A 20,159-nucleotide genomic window follows, 5' to 3' on the forward strand; every position below is an offset into this window, starting at 1 on the left:
ACTCCACCCCAGCTGGCGTAGATATTGAACGGTCCCTTATGAAACGAGCTGGAATAACATCCACGTCAGTACTCTTACTAATGTAGGCTACGGTTTTATCCAAGACAAAATCTTCACTCACTTCTTTCGAGTTGAAAAGAATTAGGCCTGTTGAAAATTATACCCATCAGAACCTTAAAATTACAAGTACCTCATCGTTTTCAAAGATTTTCAAAAAAGGATTAAATGTGTTCTGTCAAAAGTAGACGCTTCTGGCAAAAATTGAAAGTGAGATTTATAGCTAAAATATGATATTAACTTTTATCATACTTCTATTATTTTTGCGTAATCAAATTTTCATAACATTGCACAGGAATATCCGATTTCAAAAATTGAACCACCATTGTAAAGAAGAAAGTCTACTCCTGAATGATTATGAATAACTCATTTTTCGGAAATTTGCCAGAAGACAGAACACGTCACTTAATTATCTGCATGCCAGCAATGCCAATTTTTCATTGAAAAAGAAAAAAAAAGAAAAATCTCCCTCCTCTCTCTCCTTTCCAGAACCCTCCGGACGAGAAAAAAACTTGCTATTAATTAAAAGAGACAATGGGGTAAACAAAAAAATGTGTATGCTATTATGTGTGTGGGAGGGTGCTTTTATGATGTGTGGGGGTGTGGGGGTAGATATAGGGCGAGGGCGTGCGTGTTATGTCACGGATAAAGAGCCGGGAAAGAGCCCGAGAAAGAGAGCATCCAAAGTCAACCTTTGATATCTCTTTGGTGACTGTAGACGACAATGGGATGAACATTACCAGTGGCAGAGGAGCAAGAGGGAAGTTGCACCCCTGTGAGAAGTCATCCCCCTCTTGTTCCCGCCCCTCTTGTGTGGTCGTCATTACAATAAAATTTGTGGGCTTTTTTCTTTACTTATTTACTTTTTAGCCTATTTTGACCATTTCCGTCAAATCTTCACTTGAAAGTTGCCTTGAACATTCTGGCTATGCCATTGAACCGAACATAACCATATAATTATTTTTTAAGTTTGGGTGTGTGGTGTGTGTCGGTGGGGGGAGGGGGTGTCAGAGGGGTGTACATGTATAGGTTTGAAAACTGGTTCATGGAAATATTCAATAAAGTTGATAATATCATTGTGGCCATGGCGGGGTCCGATTCAAGCTGTTACACTGATATTTCTTGTCAGGGTCCGGGGAGAGGGTTTTCAGTAACTCATACATCTGCAAGCTTCTTTACTTCGTCTCTACCGGCAGCAGGTACCAATTTGTTCCAATATTCGGGTGTGGCTCTGAAACAATAATAACACGAAATTATTTCAGACAGAATCATTGATTTTGTTGATATTATCATTCTACTGTCTACCAATAATATCTCTACAATTTTTAAAAACATAATGTATAAAATGACATTTCACCACGCAGTAACATTTGAAACAAGAATACTATATCAGTATTAGCGGCGCACTGTGTCATCGCCCCGATATCTTCATGGCAGAAATCGCCATGGTAGGTTGAATCCAGAGCCACGCATGGCCATTTTGTTCCGACCTGTTTAATAGTTTTGAGACGCATAATGAGCCGAGGGACATCCGACAAAGGCTACTGACAATAGCCTGGTAATTGACCTCTCTGTGTGTGAGTGAGCATGTATACGCCATGAGGTCATCTGCTTTTAGACTGCCTCCACGAGTGAGTGCAGCTAGCCTACGCTGCGCTATAGTTCGGCACATATAAAATCAGAATATTTTGTCAGTTTTTGAGCTCAATACGCACGCTTCTTTCTCAATACGCAAGCTAACGACTATCATATCCTTTCAACACATATGTTCAAATGCAAGGAAAAAAATATGGCTTCTTTAGAATAAAAAATTACGGGAGAAATTCATCATTTTCTACCCCGGTATCGAAAGATTTATCGTCTGAATATCAAATCGTGCATAGCACATTCACGTGTATCGATCCCGTGTATTCATTTTAGTGTCTCTGCTGTACAGTGTAATTATTAACCAGGCGATGTCGGTGTGCGGCGTAGCTAGGGGCAAGGGACAGTGTGCCCTTTGCGCCGTCTGGGGGAGCGCTGAATGGCCACTCGTGAAAGTCAATTTATTTTTGCGCGCTCCACGCGAATTTCAACGAAATAGTCATTTGAAAGACCATTTTAAGGCGGAATTCAACTTGGTTAAAAGTGGTATGTATGCTAATATTCGCGCACTCCGCGCGCAATATTATTGTTTCAGGAATCAGGCGCCATTCTGACCCCCGGGCCGCCACAGCCTTTAACTACGCCACTGTTCTATTATTTTTTTTTCGAAAATGTCACTGACAGGCAGCTACTGACCTTTTTCGTTGTTCCGCGTCTACACTCATTTTTAGGCCATTTGGACCCGGACTCATGTAAGCCCCAGGAGCAGATTTTCCGCGTTCAGCAGCAAACTAGAATTTATAACAATAGGAGAAAATGACAAAATTAAAACGCAACATAAATAACTCCGACAATACTTACTTGTTTGTTATTGTTTTATTAGTAATAAAAATAGCATTACATTAACATGTAACTGCGCATAAAATGTACATCCGTATACTTAAAACAAAAAGCAATATTTTAATAACACTACCTAAGTTCTCAAATAAAGTAGAAAATACATGGACAATTTTGCTCTGCGTATTTTGATACCTCAGTCATTCGGCACAAATCGACTTACGTATACCGATTTGAAAACTTGAAAACGAGAGCATTACAAAAGTGACAAAGATGTCAAAACACGCTAATTACGAGAACAGCGGTGAATGTTAGTCTGTCACGCTGTAATGAGCCTGTTATAAAAGCCGGCAAGAATTATCCCAAAATGTGTCACTTTTGAAACAATCTCTTTTTTCATTCAAATTGGTATAACTTGAGAGAATAAAGTCGCATTGTACCGATCGAGTTGTTAAAATACGCAGAACAAAATTATCCATAATTGATTACTTTATTTGGGAATTTAGGTTTAGTGTCTTTAAAATATTGCTTTTGTTTTAAGTCTATGTACTGTTTGTGCGCAGTATTATGCGCTTCCTAATACATTAACACAGAGTGAACATTTGAGAAAAATACTCTACCTCCTCTGCAATTGCCCGGATGTGATATGGTTCGAACCCACAACATCCACCCAAGTATCGAATCCCGAGATCATATGCCTTTCTCGCAAACTTCTGAACATCTATACGGGAGAGTAACCGTGTCTCCATAGCTTGATGAATGAAAGAGAAATGGAAATCACGTTAACTCATTCATGTGCGGCTTTTTAGTATTTCTGTTTTTCTTTAATCTTCGGGAAACGTAGCAATGCACCACGGGCGTTGATATGGGCCTTACAATACGGATCGCAATAGATCATTGACATATCAATTTGTAAGGCGAAAATATTAACTTTTTGCACAAGATTTGCAATTAAAAGAGAATGGGCCCTTACTCATTAAAACGAAGCTAGTATTTGCACAATAGTAAGTGTGCTCTTTCATTTAATGACATAAAATTTGAAAAATATTGTAAGGAACACTTGAGATTTTGACTTTTAAAACCTACATTTTGGTCAAAAATTGTGCTGGGATAGGCCGTTTTCAACAAATTTATCACATTCGCCTTGCTATATTTTGCGTTATCTGTTAACTAATGAAAAAAGGTGTTTTTAGGGGGAAGTGTTAGCTTTCGTTCGATATAAAAAATCTTGATTGGATGAAGGAACACTAAACCAGAGACCTATTTTCCACTAGATCTCACACAGCTCTTATGATGCTATGCTCTCAACCGTGTAGTATAACCAGACTGCGTAGAGCCTAAACTCGCTGTGTTGGAAATATCTGTGTACTCGGGTGTATAGAGGTTGAAACTGTGCGTAGATGCATTAAGAGAATCGTTTTTGCAGTCAAACCTTTTCATATGAACTGAAAACGTGATGCGCGTACTCTATTACTATGCATACCGTTAGAATGGGCATGGGTGATGTTTTGTGATCTGACATACAAAAGGGATCAGTTAGGTGCGTATCCAATTATATCATCGACATCAGTCACCTTATACTGAAGAGGTTCCTATCATAGACCGGTCCTTTTGTTTTGTATCAACTATAGAGGGCGATATTATCCATTTTTTTGTGGGCCATTGCAACATTTTTGCAGTTGTCGCTCGCGCATGGCACATTATGAACACCAGCGGGATTCAACATGTTCATGGGAATAATAGAGAGATTGCGATTTCCAAACGTAGCATCGAACGTACGTGGAATCTATTCAAAATCCTGTCACGGGAGAGTGGCTTTGAATACATTTCCACGTACGTTCGATACGTACGTTTGGAAATTGCAATCTCTCTATTATTTACGGACAAACGTACTCTCTAAATGTAAAAGAGTGAATTTCCACTCTTTCAATGAGTTGAACGAAGGACAACCCGTTTGTGTGGAAATACTCTAAAATGAAAGAAAGTACATTTTCTTCAGGCAATATTCACTCTTTTGAGAGTATGACTAATTTTTTCAATCCTTTTAGAGTGAAATTTGTCCATTCTAAAAGGGGTTGTCCTGCATTTCACTCTTTTTTCCACTCTTTCCACTCGGTGTACATTTAGAGAGTAAGAATTAAAATCTGATATTCACCAGTATACGAATATCACGATGGTATATAGGCTATTGGTAGGCCAGTGCGTACTGACGTATGTTTTTATGTATTTACTCTTGATGTCAAACAACTTACAGAATGGGAATTCTGGTAAAGCGAAGTAGCCATCTGGATTGTTAGCAATTTCTTTTGTGTGATAGCCAACAGGTTGCATCATAAGGTGAGCCTTCAATCCAGCTGATTCAAGCCCTGCTTTCATTAAACTCATGGTTTTCATAGAGATATCTGGATCGAAGCAACAATTAACTCCGATCACATCAGCACCTGCAAGTATATAAAAAAAAACTCTGTGAAGAGGCCATGAGGATTGCCAGAGGTGAGGGAGTCTTTGTCTTTCACACATACATGTCGCGCCGCATGGAAAACGAAATATCGAAATGGTACTAATATTGTATACAACGTAAGTTTGGCAAGGTCAAGCTATATTGGCAAGAGGCCGGGAGGATTGCCAGAGGTGAGTAAGTCTTTCACACATGCATGTCGCGCCGCATGGAAAACGAAATATTCGAAATGGCAAAAATTATTTGTACAACATAAGTTTGGCATGGTCAAGCTATATTGGCAAGAGGCCGGGAGGATTGCCAGAGGTGAAGAAGTCCTTCACACATGCATGTCGCGCCGCATGGAAAACGAAACAATGGCAAGTAATATTTTGTACAACTTAAGTTTGGCAAGTAATAGTTGCCCTCAAACTATTGGCAAAAGGCCGGGAAGATTGCCAGAGGTGAAGCAGTGGGTACTAGATGCATACAATGGAAACTCACCTGCTTTGACCATTCTTATAGCGCAGTTTTCCGTGCTAACACCATCTTTGTCTCCGGTACTACAAATCCGCATAGTACAAGCTACAGGAATCTTGTACTCTTTCATGACTTCAATGGCCCATTCTGCTTCTTCAACGTGTGCATAAAACTACAACGAAGAAATAATCAATTTAAGTAATATGTGTATAGCTTTTCCATATATCAAAATTAATTAAGGTGATTCTACAGGAGAATTCGGCAGTGGACAAGAGTAACTATTAATAACATTGCAAGATCGCAGATGTTATGCTTTGTAGCTATTAGTTCCTCCTCTATACGTCATCGTCGTCTTCGTCAATTCGTTGTATTTGGCCTCATCATCATCATCATCATCATCATCATCATCATCATCATCATCATCCACCCTCATCATCATCATCATCATCATCATCATCATCATCATCATCATCATCATCATCATCATCATCATCATCACCATCATCATCATCATAATAATCATCATCATCATATTACCATCACAGATATCAACATCAACAATAACAGCAACCGTCTCCACATATAATTCGAAATGGCCAAATGGGCACACAAGCTTACTTCCTTCCTTATTTCCTTCCTTCCTTCCTTCCTTTCTTCCTTCCTTCCCTTCTTCCTTAACAGTGCAAGCTCACATAGGTGAGAATAGACGCAGTACGTGTGGTGTGCATGAGCCGGAGCAACAGCATGAAAATGATGCAAGTGCAAAATATATACATACTTCTCCAAGCAGAAAATCCACTCCTTTCTTACGGTACAAATCGCACTGCTTGTGGAGCTCTCCTACGTAATAATCTTTGCCCTTTTTCTGAGTATACCCAGGTAGAGGTGAGACGGAACCAGCCACAAGGCCTTCTCCTTCGTTGGCTACTTCGCGTGCCAGGTCACATGCAGAATTGTTAATTTCATCACTCTAAGGAAATCAAAGAAGGGTATGTTTAGTTGATAATAACAGATGGGAAATTGCCCATTCACAAAATCACCTCAGTCGTGCTGGTGTGGCAACGAATTTCCGCCAGGATTGTCTGGATGAGATGCAAAAAAAATCCATCTGAAACTACATTTTCGTATATGTCTTTTAAGTTAAAACCTTAAAACCCGCTTAATTCCACCTACAAACCTATGACTCTCAAATGATGGGGTATTTTTGATGACAGAGACAAAAGGCAGACACCCTCCCATAAAAACATTACAACAAATTGGTATTACAATAATACATGTTTATACAGCCGCCTGTACCAGTAATATAGTTGCTCAAACTCCAAATAATGTTTTTATGGAAGGTGTCTGGCTTTCGTCTCTTTCGTAAAAAGAGGCATGTAGACGGAATTCTACGGTAGTTTAGTGAAACACACCATGGATGGGTTCCCTAATATCAATGGATATTGTATTGAAGTAGTCAAATTATCCAACTTTTTAATGGTTAGTTCGTCTGGTTTTAATCGTCTTTAAATGTATTATAGTAAGCTACTGATCCATTGGTAGGCGTATAGATATTGCTACTGTACTACTTGGCAATATTCTGCATTATTATCTTCTTTATCTGTTTTGATATTCAACATGTGAAGACCTGAGCTCAAGAAGACCGTAAGTTCACTTGGCCCCTCAACATGTATACACTAAAGTTACGTATAGTTTGTTAATAGGGTTTTATAATGTTTAATATGTTCCAGAGTGAAAACATCATGAAAGGTTGTGAAAGATTTGTTTTGGCCCCTGAACATGTATAAAACATTACAAAACTATACGCAACTTTAGTGTATACATGTTGAGGGGCCAAGTGGACTTACGGTCTTCTTGCGCTCAGGTCTTCATGTTTAAATAGACATTTAAAATAAAGCTTCAAGTAGCTTTGTCATACCTCGGTGTAAACGCATAATGAGCATGGTTTATTAGTAGGGAGAATCTGGATATCATACTGACCGTTAAATCATGTCGTGTATCATGACCATGTATATCTATAGCATCTCTATCAAATTGGATTTTATCATCGCTACAATAAAATGAGAATGTCTGCATCACATCGGATCCAGCTCGCAGATACTCACGGTGAAGTTGGCGGACTGCAAGAACAAAGGTATATGTTATCATATAAATATATTTTATGTCATGGCTATTAAATCAAAGCATTAACATATCAGTTATCTATTAGGTAGTGCTGACGAGTTGGCTCCAAGATATCGTGGTTTACCTCCCATTTGAAGCTCTGCTTTTAGTGGTTGGAAACAACGTATTGAGGAAGGGCATATTCCATATGTCGGCCTTGTGGCTGACCAAGTTGGATCTGGGAACCTATCATTATAAAGTTGTCACGGTAATGTGCTCTAACAGAACGCTGAAAGCATAGTTATGCCCTTGGACATTAACACTTGTATCTGAGGTCTCTTGACTTTGGATCTGAATTTGGTGGCTTGAACCAGTTTGTGGGTAGCCAACCGTGACGCTTCCCTCTGAGATTGTACTTGTTCTTGGTGTTGGTATATTAAGGTTCATCTGTTGCAATGCCGTGCTAATAAGACATAACCATATGACGTAACTGCCTCTAAGTACAGTCTTTAAGGTTGTGTACATGATGCTTCTCCTTTTTTCACTTGGAACTCCAAGGGCAGAAATACATTTGCTTATTGATGTGTTGTAAAAGCCTCTGCTTCTAATTTCAATTGGGAAGTAGTAGGTGCACCATTCTGCTAAGTTCCTTCCATTTCTTTCTTTTTTGAAGAGGGAAAACTATTTGGTTGTACTCCTTATCCATCAGGAGTACCCAGTCATTGGCCTTCTGTAAGATTTTGTTTGCATCTCCCTTTGTTATAGGCAACATTGGGTTCCGGTATATGCTGTACCATCTGCAGTATGGAATCTAGTTGTAGTGATGAAATTGGTATCATCTGGGGTCCATTTCAATAAACTTTACGAAGTCTCAAAATCACTCGTAACTTACGACGAGTCGTAAGTTCCATTTCACTAAACATACTTACGAATGGTGCCCTTCGTAAGAAATAGGGATTTACTACAGGGACCCTTCGTAAAGTTACGTCTACATGGTCTAGTATTGGGTATTCGTAACTTTACGACCGGTTACTTGAGTTACGAAGGATTAAAAGTTTAGTGAAATGGACCCCCTGGCGTGCAGTGTTTCTTCTGATTTGCCACTAGCACTTCGATGAAGGGCATTTTAAAAGCCATCTACTATCGACTTCAGGGCCGGGCTTCAGGGTCTAGAGTCTAGACATATATTTGCATCACTTCCCGTTGAGTTGGTTCGAGCAGAGATCGTCTTTTCTGGTTCGAGATAGGGGCTGCTCAACATACCAAAACGTTGGCTTGCTTTTTTGCCATTTGTTCACGATGTCTTTGCTGACGGTAGTTCTAAGTAGATTGACGATATCTTAACTCGTTGTTTCAAAGTGGAACAGGTTTGGATGTCTATAGTAGGCATCTCTCCAGTTTGAGATGTGGTCGTCTTGCACTTATACCAATATTCACACCGTCTCCATATAATATAATCAATGGTATAGACGAATCCAACGAGCCAAGTCATGGTCAGGATTTGGTCGGACATCTTTGGGTAGCCACTAGCACCAACCTGGTGTTTTGAGCGTCTAATTGTGCAAATAAAAGCCGCCTAACACCTACAGAAGATGCAAGGACGAGGAGGGTTAATAGAATAATATATATAATAGAGATAATTCCGCAGGTAATCCCATCGCATCTATTCATACATAGTCCTTTTGTTCGCAAGTACATCAATGCATAGATACCGCGTGTAGTTAATCCGATTATTATGTATTAAGGTGTAAAACGGGTGATGGAATGCAGTTTAAAATTTCCGCCAAGGCCGAATCATTTCACATTTTGAGTGCATTGTAGCCGACGGCTATACCCAACTAAAGGCTGCTAGTCAGGTGTAGGAATACGTGAATTTAGATTCGTCTATAAAAGAGGCTTGGTTATAGGAAGTCGAAAGTGATAGGTTGGCCGATTATTAAACAAAACTGATCAGATTAGAGGTAGCCAGAAATCAATCCAAACATCACCTTAGCTGTTGATATCTGAGTTAGGGTTAACCCGAACTCGAACTATTATTTTGGCTACATGCCGCGCCCCGACCTCTCACATTCGTATATTCTTCAAATGGCCGCAGATAACTTTAAGCACTATGAAGTAGCATTGAGCTATTCCAGTTGAAATCCATACACTCCCTATGGAAGACATGCCCTTAATCTCCCACACGGTGTGTAGATTTCAAAGGGAGTAACCCATTCAGGTAATCTCATTTGAAACTCACACTCCCAGTGTAGAAGAAAAAGTTCAGGTCATGTTTTCCATATGGAGGTGTATGGATATCAAGTGGAATAGCCCATTTTGGATGGTCCACAATGTTTCACTAACCTGCATCGGGGTAAAGGGCTGCTGCTTCAGGAGTCCACGAACCGGCTGAAACATACCCTCGTTTTTCCAAGGTTACAACAAAGCTTCCATCACCTACTACAACGCCATCTGCCAGACGTTCTAGAAGACCCTTTGTGCTCTGAATGTAAGAAGTTTGAAATCTTGAGATGAGATTTTACCAAATAGGGTTTGGATTAGCTTACACGAAATAATTACATGAAGGATGGACGGAGGACCAAAATAAGATAATGTTCCATGCATGTACTAATTTTATGACATGCATTATTATTGCTTTTTGGGTGGTGATTACAGGTTGTAAAAAAATGTATATAATTTAGAAAATAGTATTAGGCAAACATGTCACTTATTGATTGCATTTAGTTTTACTTGGTCGTCCAGGTAATTTGTAAAGCTACTACATAAGATTTGTTTCAATAACATCGGTGGTCTACAAGTGAAGATATGGTTAGTTGTGTAAAGTAGTCCTAAAACAGCTTGGGCCACTTTTGTGTAGCAAAAGTGACTGAATTGAGTTGAATCATGAACCATCTGGTCGGTGCTCTTAAGATGGGTAATTTTTAACAATGGGCATATTTTGAAGTAGTATATTAATTTGCACATCTGAAATAAATATCATATTATTATTTACTAATGCCAATAGGGTGGAAGTAAAACATGAAAAACCTTTGCGCGGTACGCGGTGCGAACATGTGGCCCAACTCCGGGGATTAAAATCGGCCATAGCGTTTGAACCTGAACTAGGAAAGAAGCAAGTTAAGTTTTTCTGTTTCTCAAGTTATTACTATTTCTACTGCGTATCACATTTACGCCGTGACCTCTTTTTTCTGAAAAGCAAAAACGCAATTGCGAATCATGAATGTCGATTTTATGCAATGCAAACTTGATATGAGCAAAAATGTGGCCCAACTCGTTTTCTGGACGATTTAGTTAATTGAGCATTATTGTTTGAACCCGAACTACATGAACTAGTAAAGAAACCAAGTCATGGTTTTCCGTTAGCCAATATGTCACTGATTCCACTGCATATAACATTGTTGCCATGGTCGCTTTAAATTTCTTTATAATCAAGATCTTTCCTTTTCATAAGAAAGGAATGGGGCGCCCAACGGGAGTTTTGATGTGATGTACTGAAATAGCTTGAAATGTAACTGTTTGGATTTCTTTAAAATAATCCGGCATAATATGCAGTGGAAGAGGTGTAAAATGGTGCCGCATAGGATGCAAGAGGGTTGGTTTCAAATAAAAGGAATAAAGCTCAGGTGAGGTTACTATTTCGGTTACTATTGTTAGGCTATCATGGTATTTCATGATGGGGAGGGGTGTTGTTGGAGCAGAATAATTCTATTTAGAATAATAGCTTTTCATATTTAATTGTTATATGTATTGTTTTCCAAACAGTTGTATTATTTCTTATGAGTGACTGCATAGTCTGCATTGGTATCTGAACGAGTGTAGATGTGAATAACATTTAGATAATAATGTCACTTCGAAAATTTAGCTCGGCGAAGCGAAAAGCAAGCTAGTAGCAGCTACACGTTATGACGGTTCCGGCCGACCATAGAAGTGTCGGCATGTAATACACGGCGCTCCTTTGAATGAGGGAATTAAGTTAATTGGCAATGGCATTTTGTGTGTTCTATGGCAAAAGCGTTCATTAATTTCGCGTTTCAAGCGTAAATTCCTGCTGTATATAGAGTTACCTTACTTCAGTGCATATTAGTAAACAGTAATAAAATCACAACAAATTCAATTGCGTTATTTATTTTGAGCACTTACCTTTAAACAAAAGCAAAGTAAATCTATAGCAAAACCACAAATTGAAGCAAGATGCAATGGCAATACATTTAGGGCGCATTATTATGCTTTTGATGAATCCAAGTGTGTGAAAATATTGGGTCTAAAACATAATATTGATAAAATTGGACGCTTTACGCCCATATTTATTGGTTTTGCTATGAGTTTTAAAATATTGGTGGACTCGACTACGTCTCGTCCAATATTTTAAAACGCATAGCTCGACCAATAAATATGGGCCCAATCAATCCAAATTTATATCAATATTGGTCCCTCCGTAGAGGGCGCCCAAAAGCAAAATTTCTATTCGGCAGCGAAGTGTTACGTATAATCCGATTAATAATGTCAACTGGATCACGCTTTTGAGTTTTGCACCACGATCGAAATGATCGCAACACAAAGTCTATGGCATGTACTACCAATTCCAAAAGATCCAGATACCAGGGAGTTATGGCATGTACTACCAATTCCAAAAGATCCAGTTACCAGGGGAGTTATGTAACCACTTCGCTGGCGAATTGTATAATTTTTGTTGTTGTTATAGTCTGCATTATTATACTAGTGTATCAAAGTGCAAGTGCATGAATTCATCGCTTATAATTCGGCTTCAGTTTTGAAATAATTCAAGGCGGACCCGCAGATAGGCTATACTGAATGTGTTTACCTTAGCCGGAGAAGATCTAGAGGAGATGTGTCGGCAATCTTTGCGCGTCAAGGGCGTATTAGGAAACTTATTTGAAGCAAGAAACCAAGAGGAAGACGCCAACCGACGCAACCCAGTCCTTGCAGTCAACTATATATACCATGATGAACAGAAACAAATGAATGAACGAACAAACAAACAAACAAACAAACACATTATGAAAACACTGGAGTGAATATGGTTGCAGATATCAGTTGTAAACATTTTGAGAATTTCTGGTATTGTACTAATGCATGGTATATCTCTGGCGCGTTTCTGGTCTGGTTCAATTCCAACTCCCTTTCATTCTCTCTTTCCTTCTCTCCCCCTCCCCTCTCGTTTTCTTTCTCCCCAGTAGCGTAGGCAGGATTTTAGTATAAGGGGGCAAAGCCAAATATTCGTCCCCATTTGTCCATTTTTTCCCCCAATTTGAGTCATTTTAATGACTTTTTCCAAGTTTTTCCTTATGGATCAAAATTATCTCCACAAAGTTGTACCCAAGATTGAACATTATAGTTGGTTCAGTACTAATAATTATTGATGCACCTTAAAAAGACCAAAAACTATACAGGGTATTACATACCTGCCAACATTGAAAACCTAGAAAACAAGAGTACATGGCGAACGTCGGGCGCGAAGCGGCCGTAGTACCACCTCTGACGGCGGGGGGGTCCAGGGGCCTGCTTAAGGGCCCCTGGTGGGGTCCAGGGGCAAAGCCCCGGCGGGGGGTGAGGGGGCGAAGCCCCCAAAGCTAGAGGGTGTCTATACTGTAAAAACCCTTATAACCCGCTTCACAGAAGACACATTTTATAGAAAACAACAATAAAGAACAAAGTGAAAATGAAGCCCTAGGCTTTATACACTTTTGAGGAGGGATTTATACTCCATATCTAGCAACAACTACAACCTTGTGAAAAAAATGTGAAAAAACATTCTAGGACCTGTTTTTATGAGTTTGAAAAATATGCTTCCTTCACACAGAAAATGTGCTTTTAAAAATGCAGTTTCCTATACTTTTGTACATAACGATCATTCGTTGAAGCAATTTTTTGGCTGTATAACAAGGCCTACGTGACTGATAGGACATTGATATGATGCACAATACAAAGGTGAAAATTTAAAAAAAAAATCACTTTTTTCTTAATTTTTTTCAAAGTTTTTGGCGACTTTAGAGACGGGAGACCCTCTAGACCTATTCTGAAGGTTTGCATTTGAGGAGGGATAAATTTATACTCCATATCTGGCAACAATTTCAACACATATTTGATGACTGCAACCTTTGAAAAAATGTGAAAAAACATTCTAGGACCTGTTTTTATGAGTTTGAAAAATATGCTTCCTTCACACAGAAAATGTGCTTTTAAAAATGCAGTTTCCTATACTTTTGTACAAAATGATCATTCGTTGAAGCGATTTTTTGGCTTTATAACAAGGCCTACGTGACTGATAGGACACTGATATGATGCACAATACAAAGTTAGAAATTCAGAAAAAAAAACATTTAAAAAAACATGTCAAATTTTTTGTTGACTTTGGAGAACCACTAGACGTATTCTGAAGTGCTAGGATCATTCACAGTTAATTTGAAAAAAATTGGAAAAAAATTACAAATAAATTACAGTTTGTAATCTTTAATATGGAAACCACTAACTAATGTTTACCTCTTCATCTATCACATTATTATAAATTTACATGTACATGCATTGGTTTTCCATGCATTTATAATATGTGCTAGATGAAGAGGTAAACATTAGTTAGTGGTTTGCATATTAAGGATAACAACTGTAATTTTTTTGTAATTTTTTCCAATTGTTTTTAAATTAACTGTGAATGATCCTAGCACTTCAGAATAGGTCCAGTGGTTCTCCAAAGTCGCCGAAAACTTTGGAAAAGAAATAAAATAAAAATTATTTTAAAAAAAAATTTATTTTTATTTTTTATTTATTTATTTTTTTTCCAGAAAATCGGAGTACTCCGATTTTCGGGGGTTTAAAACTCGGGAAATCGGAATAACTCCACGAAAATCGGAGTAGTTGGCAGGTATGGCTAATACTTAGATCCCATCCCCTGGCTGGAGACCTTTACGTTATTGTTGCAATCAATTTACAGCAATTTCTGATACCTTGTGGTGCAATTTTCTTATGGAGCATTTTTTCTTATGAAGCAAATCTCCAAAGGTTGTTGAAAATCCCACAGATTTCTTTTTGACATTGGGGGATAGGGTATAGTGAACTTCCAGCAACTTTTGGCGACATAATAAGTTTATGGTACAAAGCGCGCGAATAAGTTTGCCATAAAAGCTAAACTGATGAAATATAATGCAAAAGTGGAATAAATGCGTGCGAAGCGTGCAAAAATTAAAACTTTTGGGGCTAAAATGACCAAATATGAGGTTAATTTGGTCACAAACCCACATACAGGCGCCAACATAGGGGATGATTGTATGGACCACCCTAGCCAAATTTTTGGGGATTTATCCCCACCCCGGATCTACGCCTATGGTTTAATCGTATAGGTCTATTATATGTAATAGAAAGATTGGAGCAAGGAAGTTTAATATTTACCACGGGGAACCAACAAGACAAAAACAAAGACAAAGAAAAAAAAACTAATGCAATGTGCAAACCATTGCAAGTTTGCAACGTTGTGTAACACCTAATCTCAGCAGCTAATCAGTAAGTCAAGGTTTTTGGAAACATCATGATTAGGCCGAGTAAAAATAAAAACATGTTTCTCGCCCGGGTTAAAAAAAAGGAGGAAGAGCCTAGGGTCATTTTATTTTCTATTTTTTATTGAAAAATAGGTGTAAATACCCATATAACCACCCGTATTAGCGTATAGAATAATGCCTAAAAAGGAGGAGACCCTTTTTGTTCTTGTAGGTACACCCCTCTAGTCATCACAGAACCATGCAGAAGTGTTTCTTGCATATTAGCAAGGCTATAGAAAACATCTCAACTTCCAAGACATAACTGAATTAAAAAAAATAACAATAAATTTGAAGCGACCTCAAAAAAGGAAGCGAGAAACATGTTTTATTTTTTTATTTGGCCTTATCACTATAGAATGTATGGGGATTTTGTATAGTGTAGGCCTATAATGAATTTGAAGCGTGATTCGACATCACATCACCAATAGCTACCAATTTAATATATGGTCGAATCCAACTAAAAGTGTCCACGGGCCAAAAATAAAAGTCCGGAATAAAAATGTCTCCACAATTTTTTCCTTTTGCCCATTGATTGATGACATATTGGCCTTATAGGAACCAAAAGTGCCATTACTAATCTTGAAAAATAAATCCAGGACGTGTGATAGTAAATGTGATATCAAATCCCAATGTTACCTACGAATACCACTAGGATGCTTTCACTATCGCAATACTAATCAACCTAAAACAAATGGAATATTCCCATTACCGCTTTTTTTCGTGTAATGTAGACCACAGGGTGTCAGGAAAATGCTAGCTCAACCAGAAAATATTTGTTTTTATTTTTATAACGCGATCAATATGATCTTAGTCAATTTATGCTAGTTTATTTTTGAAAATGAAGTTTAGGTCAGTTTCTGTATTTTATTTATCAAATGAGTATGAATCAATTTACACATTGTATAAGAACGAGTATGATATATGTTTTCAAGAATATTAGGAATTATACGCATACACCTAACGCTTTATACAATGAAAAGGTGAAGAAACCCGGGTATTCGTAGGTAACATGAGCGATTTAACAATATCTATATTGAGTTTATAGGTTTAAATTTTGCTATTATGGTAATGAATTAATAAAATGGTAGTTTTTATATCTCTTTCAGATGGTACGTCCAAATGAATAAATGCTATTACCTTAGATCAAAAAATGTTGATGCTTTTAGCAAGATTTTGACCACTTCATTTTGATATACAAGTAGTTAATCAGCAATTTTACATAATAAATAATTGCTGAATGAATCCGTATATGGGTAATAATAGTGTCCTGGGGTACCGCTTAAAGTTTTTGACAATTAATTTCCATTGGTAGGGACACTTCATTACACATGTCATGTATTATGCTGTATTCGTAAGTAACATTTCAGTATTTGTAGGTAAGAATTAGACTTTTGGTGGATATCGCAATCAAAACTTCATTTTATAAAGCACTTTGAATGTATTATTTTCTTTATGTGCGTTTATTGATACTTTAGACCCTATCATGTATTAATAATGTCGGTTCACAGCGGTTGAAAGAGGATTGAAGTAAATTAAGAAACAAAGGCACTAAAGTGACTTTAATTTGCTTAATTGCACACAAATCGCTTAAAACGGTTATTGCAGACTTGTGAAGTCCATCTTGGAGTCAGTTACGTCTTGTGGCCTTTCGTTTGAGGGCAACTACAATTAGCTTTATACCAGGGTCCATCAATGTGTTGTCTAGATCATGAGACAATGAGAACAGTCGTTTTTTCCATGGTATTTGTAGGTAACCTTAGCGAAAACGTCAAAAGTTACCTTCGAATAAATCAATTTGGACACAAATTACTCAGAAACCAGAAGGTCGGTAAACATTTAAAATGAAGCACACATGACAGTTGACAAATCCAAGTATTTATCCCTTCTAATCTTCTTTGAATCTGATTTTTCTTTCAAATGAGCAGACCGTCGTCTATTTCAGTACATATTTTTCACCAATTAAGCCGTATTCAGTTTTGCATGGTGGGCATGTATGTGAATTCGCAACTTTCATTGACATATGATTTGATAGCAAACATACAGGCCTTCGTTATGTACCAATATGGGCATTGGCATGAATGGCGGTATTTCACAATACTGTCATGATGTCAAAGTGTATTCGTAGGTAACATTCGGTTACCGAAATTTACCTACGAATACTTGCTTTTATTGTTGACATCTCAGAAATATTTAAACGCAGGTTATTGAAACTTGGTAAAAATAAAGAGTGTATTACCCTGCACCTATTGCTTAACTATTGTTTACTATTCTCTCACTTTGTGGAAATGGCACAGCTTTTAACATGTATTCGGAGGTAATGCATATTTTTTACCAAACCTACCTTTGTGCCATTTAGAATTTCTGGCAGCTAAACACAATAATAAAGATGTACGAATGCAATGCATTTCAGTATTGGACATATCAAAGCTTGTATCAATTGCGCATTTATTAGTGATTTCCATTTTTAAAGATATATCTAGTGCTATGAAAAATTGTATTCGTAGGTAATGTAAAAAATACCACTCAAAAAATTATCACAAAAAATTCATAATTATGTACAAATATGTGAACAATTGAACAGGCAATCTTTGAATACACACCTTTCAGGAAATCAATTTAGATTCAATCCAATGACTTCTTTTCATAACTGATTTAGGCCTAGATGTTTTTAAAAATACTTTAAGAAATATTTTGAAAAAATGGGTAAAAATAGCATGTTTTGGGGTCTCTGTGTCTAAGTTTTTCACAGAAGGGGTCTTATTATATATGGCGCGAAGCGTATGATCAAGGCGAATAAACACAATACAAAAACGAATGCCAATTGATTAATACTTTTAAGTTATGGCCCTGAACATGCCGTGTACACTTTTCGTTGGATTCGACCATATGCTAGGAAATAGGTCAAGCCGGAACAAGAAAGTCATGTAATGATGTCTTGAATAAAACACAGGCCATAATAACTCTGCAAACCAGGCGGCGGATGACATGATCGCGCCGGCAACTCGTGAAACCGCCCGGCCGTATGGCATTTTCCATATACTCAGTTAGTTTTGTGGGGTTCATTATCGAACCCCAACGGTTTTAGCTTGTATTTATATTATTTATCAACATAGGCCTATTTGTTTGTGATATTTCAAGCGTTTTAAAATTTCAAAATAATCCCATTCAATTACACGGTTGACGATGAAAATTTACTGAATTTAGGGACTGCACATCATACACCACCTGCTGCAAACTTAAGGTTGGTGTTAACCCTGGAAACATTTAGGCCTCACAACTGCTAAATTGTTGGTCTATATAAAAGTATACAAATTTAGAAAGGCAAACACTTGACAAATCTATCTGTTACGCCAATTTTGTTCAAATATGCATAGTATTTTTGTATATTTTAGACGGGACTTTAGACCAAAAATTTAGCAGTTACCCCGGCTATTATATAAAATTTGGTCCAAATCAACAGAAATATTGGAATACGCCTTTTTTCATATGTGACCCCAAAAGAGGATGCCAAAATCACGAATATCCCTTTGATAATGATATAGTATATAGATATTGTCTTTATACTATTCGTGATTAAAAGTGCTCGGTAGAGTAGAATGAGACAGCAAAATTTTCCGTGCGGCAATAATCCGTACTAACGTATGGTGACCGAGGCGATTCAGATAAACGAGCAAATAGATTATGACAACTTGAAAATTTAATATCAGATTATACATTGTATATACGTCATATCGTGTACTGTTCATGTAGTGCAAAAACTGCAGAGAACAACCTTTACAACTTTGACAAGAGCAAAGGCAACGAAATGAAATCAATATTACTTACCATTCTGAATGTCGTGTTGATAATGTCAAGGGTGAAATATAGGTTAGGCTATGAGGAAATACGAGCAAACATTAAAACATTAGACCATGTAGATTTTGCATGCATGCATACAGGGTCTGTTTGCACATAGACCCTGGAAGCCGATCTATGGTTTATATAGGTCGAGTTTATCTGATGCGCTCTGATGATTGCATGTTCCAGGGGTTAAAGGGCGGCAGGGGACGACCAATACAATTCGTTATGAAAAGTGCGTGTGCGCTGCTCCGTTCTGAAAGGCTAACTTGAAGGAGTATTTCGTGATCCTAGCATTCTCTTTTTATGACATTTTTCAGAAGATATCCACGAAAAAAGCTTATTCCCAACTTGAATTTCAGTTGATTCCGATTTTGCGTTTGTGAGTTTATGAGCTTTTATACATGATTATGTGTATTACACACACTGCTCCACAGACAATATGTTGTAATTTCAGGGTTCGTTGCACCACTATAGTCGATGGTTGCACACGTATGGCTGGCCTTAACCGCCACAACGTGGAGCTGCTACGCGTAGCTTACTTTTCGCTTCGCGTAGCTAAATTGACCAATCATGTTAGATCTTTTCATTACGCGGAGCCAGTTGATGCATCATCGTTCCAGAGAGAGAAAACTCTTGCCAAAATTAATGATTACTATGGGGATTTTAAATGAATCGAATGTAAATAAACCACGACCAGTTGTACAGGATCAATACTGTTACGAATTGGGTTTGGCATTTTGTTTCTCACCCTCTGGTTCAGCACCAATTATTTTCAGGAATACTGCCCTCATTTTAAGTTGGAGGGAGATTTAAATTGGGTTGTCAAGAGAGGGCGACTAAATTTAGTTGGGATTTGGCAATCAATTTTTGGAATCAATATTTTGCACCTGTTTTTTTTCCTTTGTATGCTTGATGGGAGTTCTTAGACAATTTGATTTTTCTGATCAGTCTGATTTTTGCCAGCCATGCATGCAGATCTAAAGGTAAAGAGTGGGGGCATTATTACTTGAGTGATTTTTGGGTATTTGGAGAAATGAATTATTTTTGATATGGGTAAAACTTTTGCTTTTGAATGTTTGACACAGGTTGTGTTAACATGACTTGTGGCCTGGATTTTGTTTTTCTTGATGGACAAGATTTTTGTGATGAGTTTGTTATTTTTCTTGAGCTGTCGTTGTTCTGGAGATTGCTGATGACGCCACAGCAGTTTCGAGCAATGGTAGTTCTTTGTTGCTGAGAGTAAGGAAATTGAATTCTCAGTTTTAAATTGT

At 37.7% G+C, this 20,159-nt stretch overlaps 1 protein-coding gene across 2 annotated transcripts; it reads right to left on the reverse strand.

Annotated features, from left to right (window-relative positions):
* Positions 1-447: 447 nt before the first annotated feature.
* Positions 448-19,199, reverse strand: LOC140160598 (betaine--homocysteine S-methyltransferase 1-like). 2 transcript variants are annotated; one of them, XM_072183839.1, is made up of 10 exons: positions 18,874-19,199; positions 12,321-12,449; positions 9,842-9,980; positions 7,376-7,515; positions 6,174-6,365; positions 5,420-5,567; positions 4,731-4,919; positions 3,099-3,229; positions 2,338-2,432; positions 448-1,288 (listed from the first exon to the last, which is right to left on the reverse strand). In XM_072183839.1, the coding sequence occupies exons 1-10, from the start codon at positions 18,874-18,876 to the stop codon at positions 1,213-1,215; spliced, it is 1,242 nt and encodes a 413-aa protein (XP_072039940.1). In that variant the 5' UTR covers positions 18,877-19,199; the 3' UTR covers positions 448-1,212. The 2 variants fall into 2 exon arrangements, with proteins under 2 accessions (XP_072039940.1, XP_072039941.1); XM_072183840.1 differs by lacking the exon at positions 12,321-12,449 and having other exon boundaries at positions 18,874-19,198.
* Between the last annotated feature and the right edge of the window lie 960 nt (positions 19,200-20,159).

The sequence above is a fragment of the Amphiura filiformis genome, chromosome 9, assembly GCF_039555335.1.
Source record: "Amphiura filiformis chromosome 9, Afil_fr2py, whole genome shotgun sequence".
NCBI lineage: Eukaryota > Metazoa > Echinodermata > Ophiuroidea > Amphilepidida > Amphiuridae > Amphiura > Amphiura filiformis.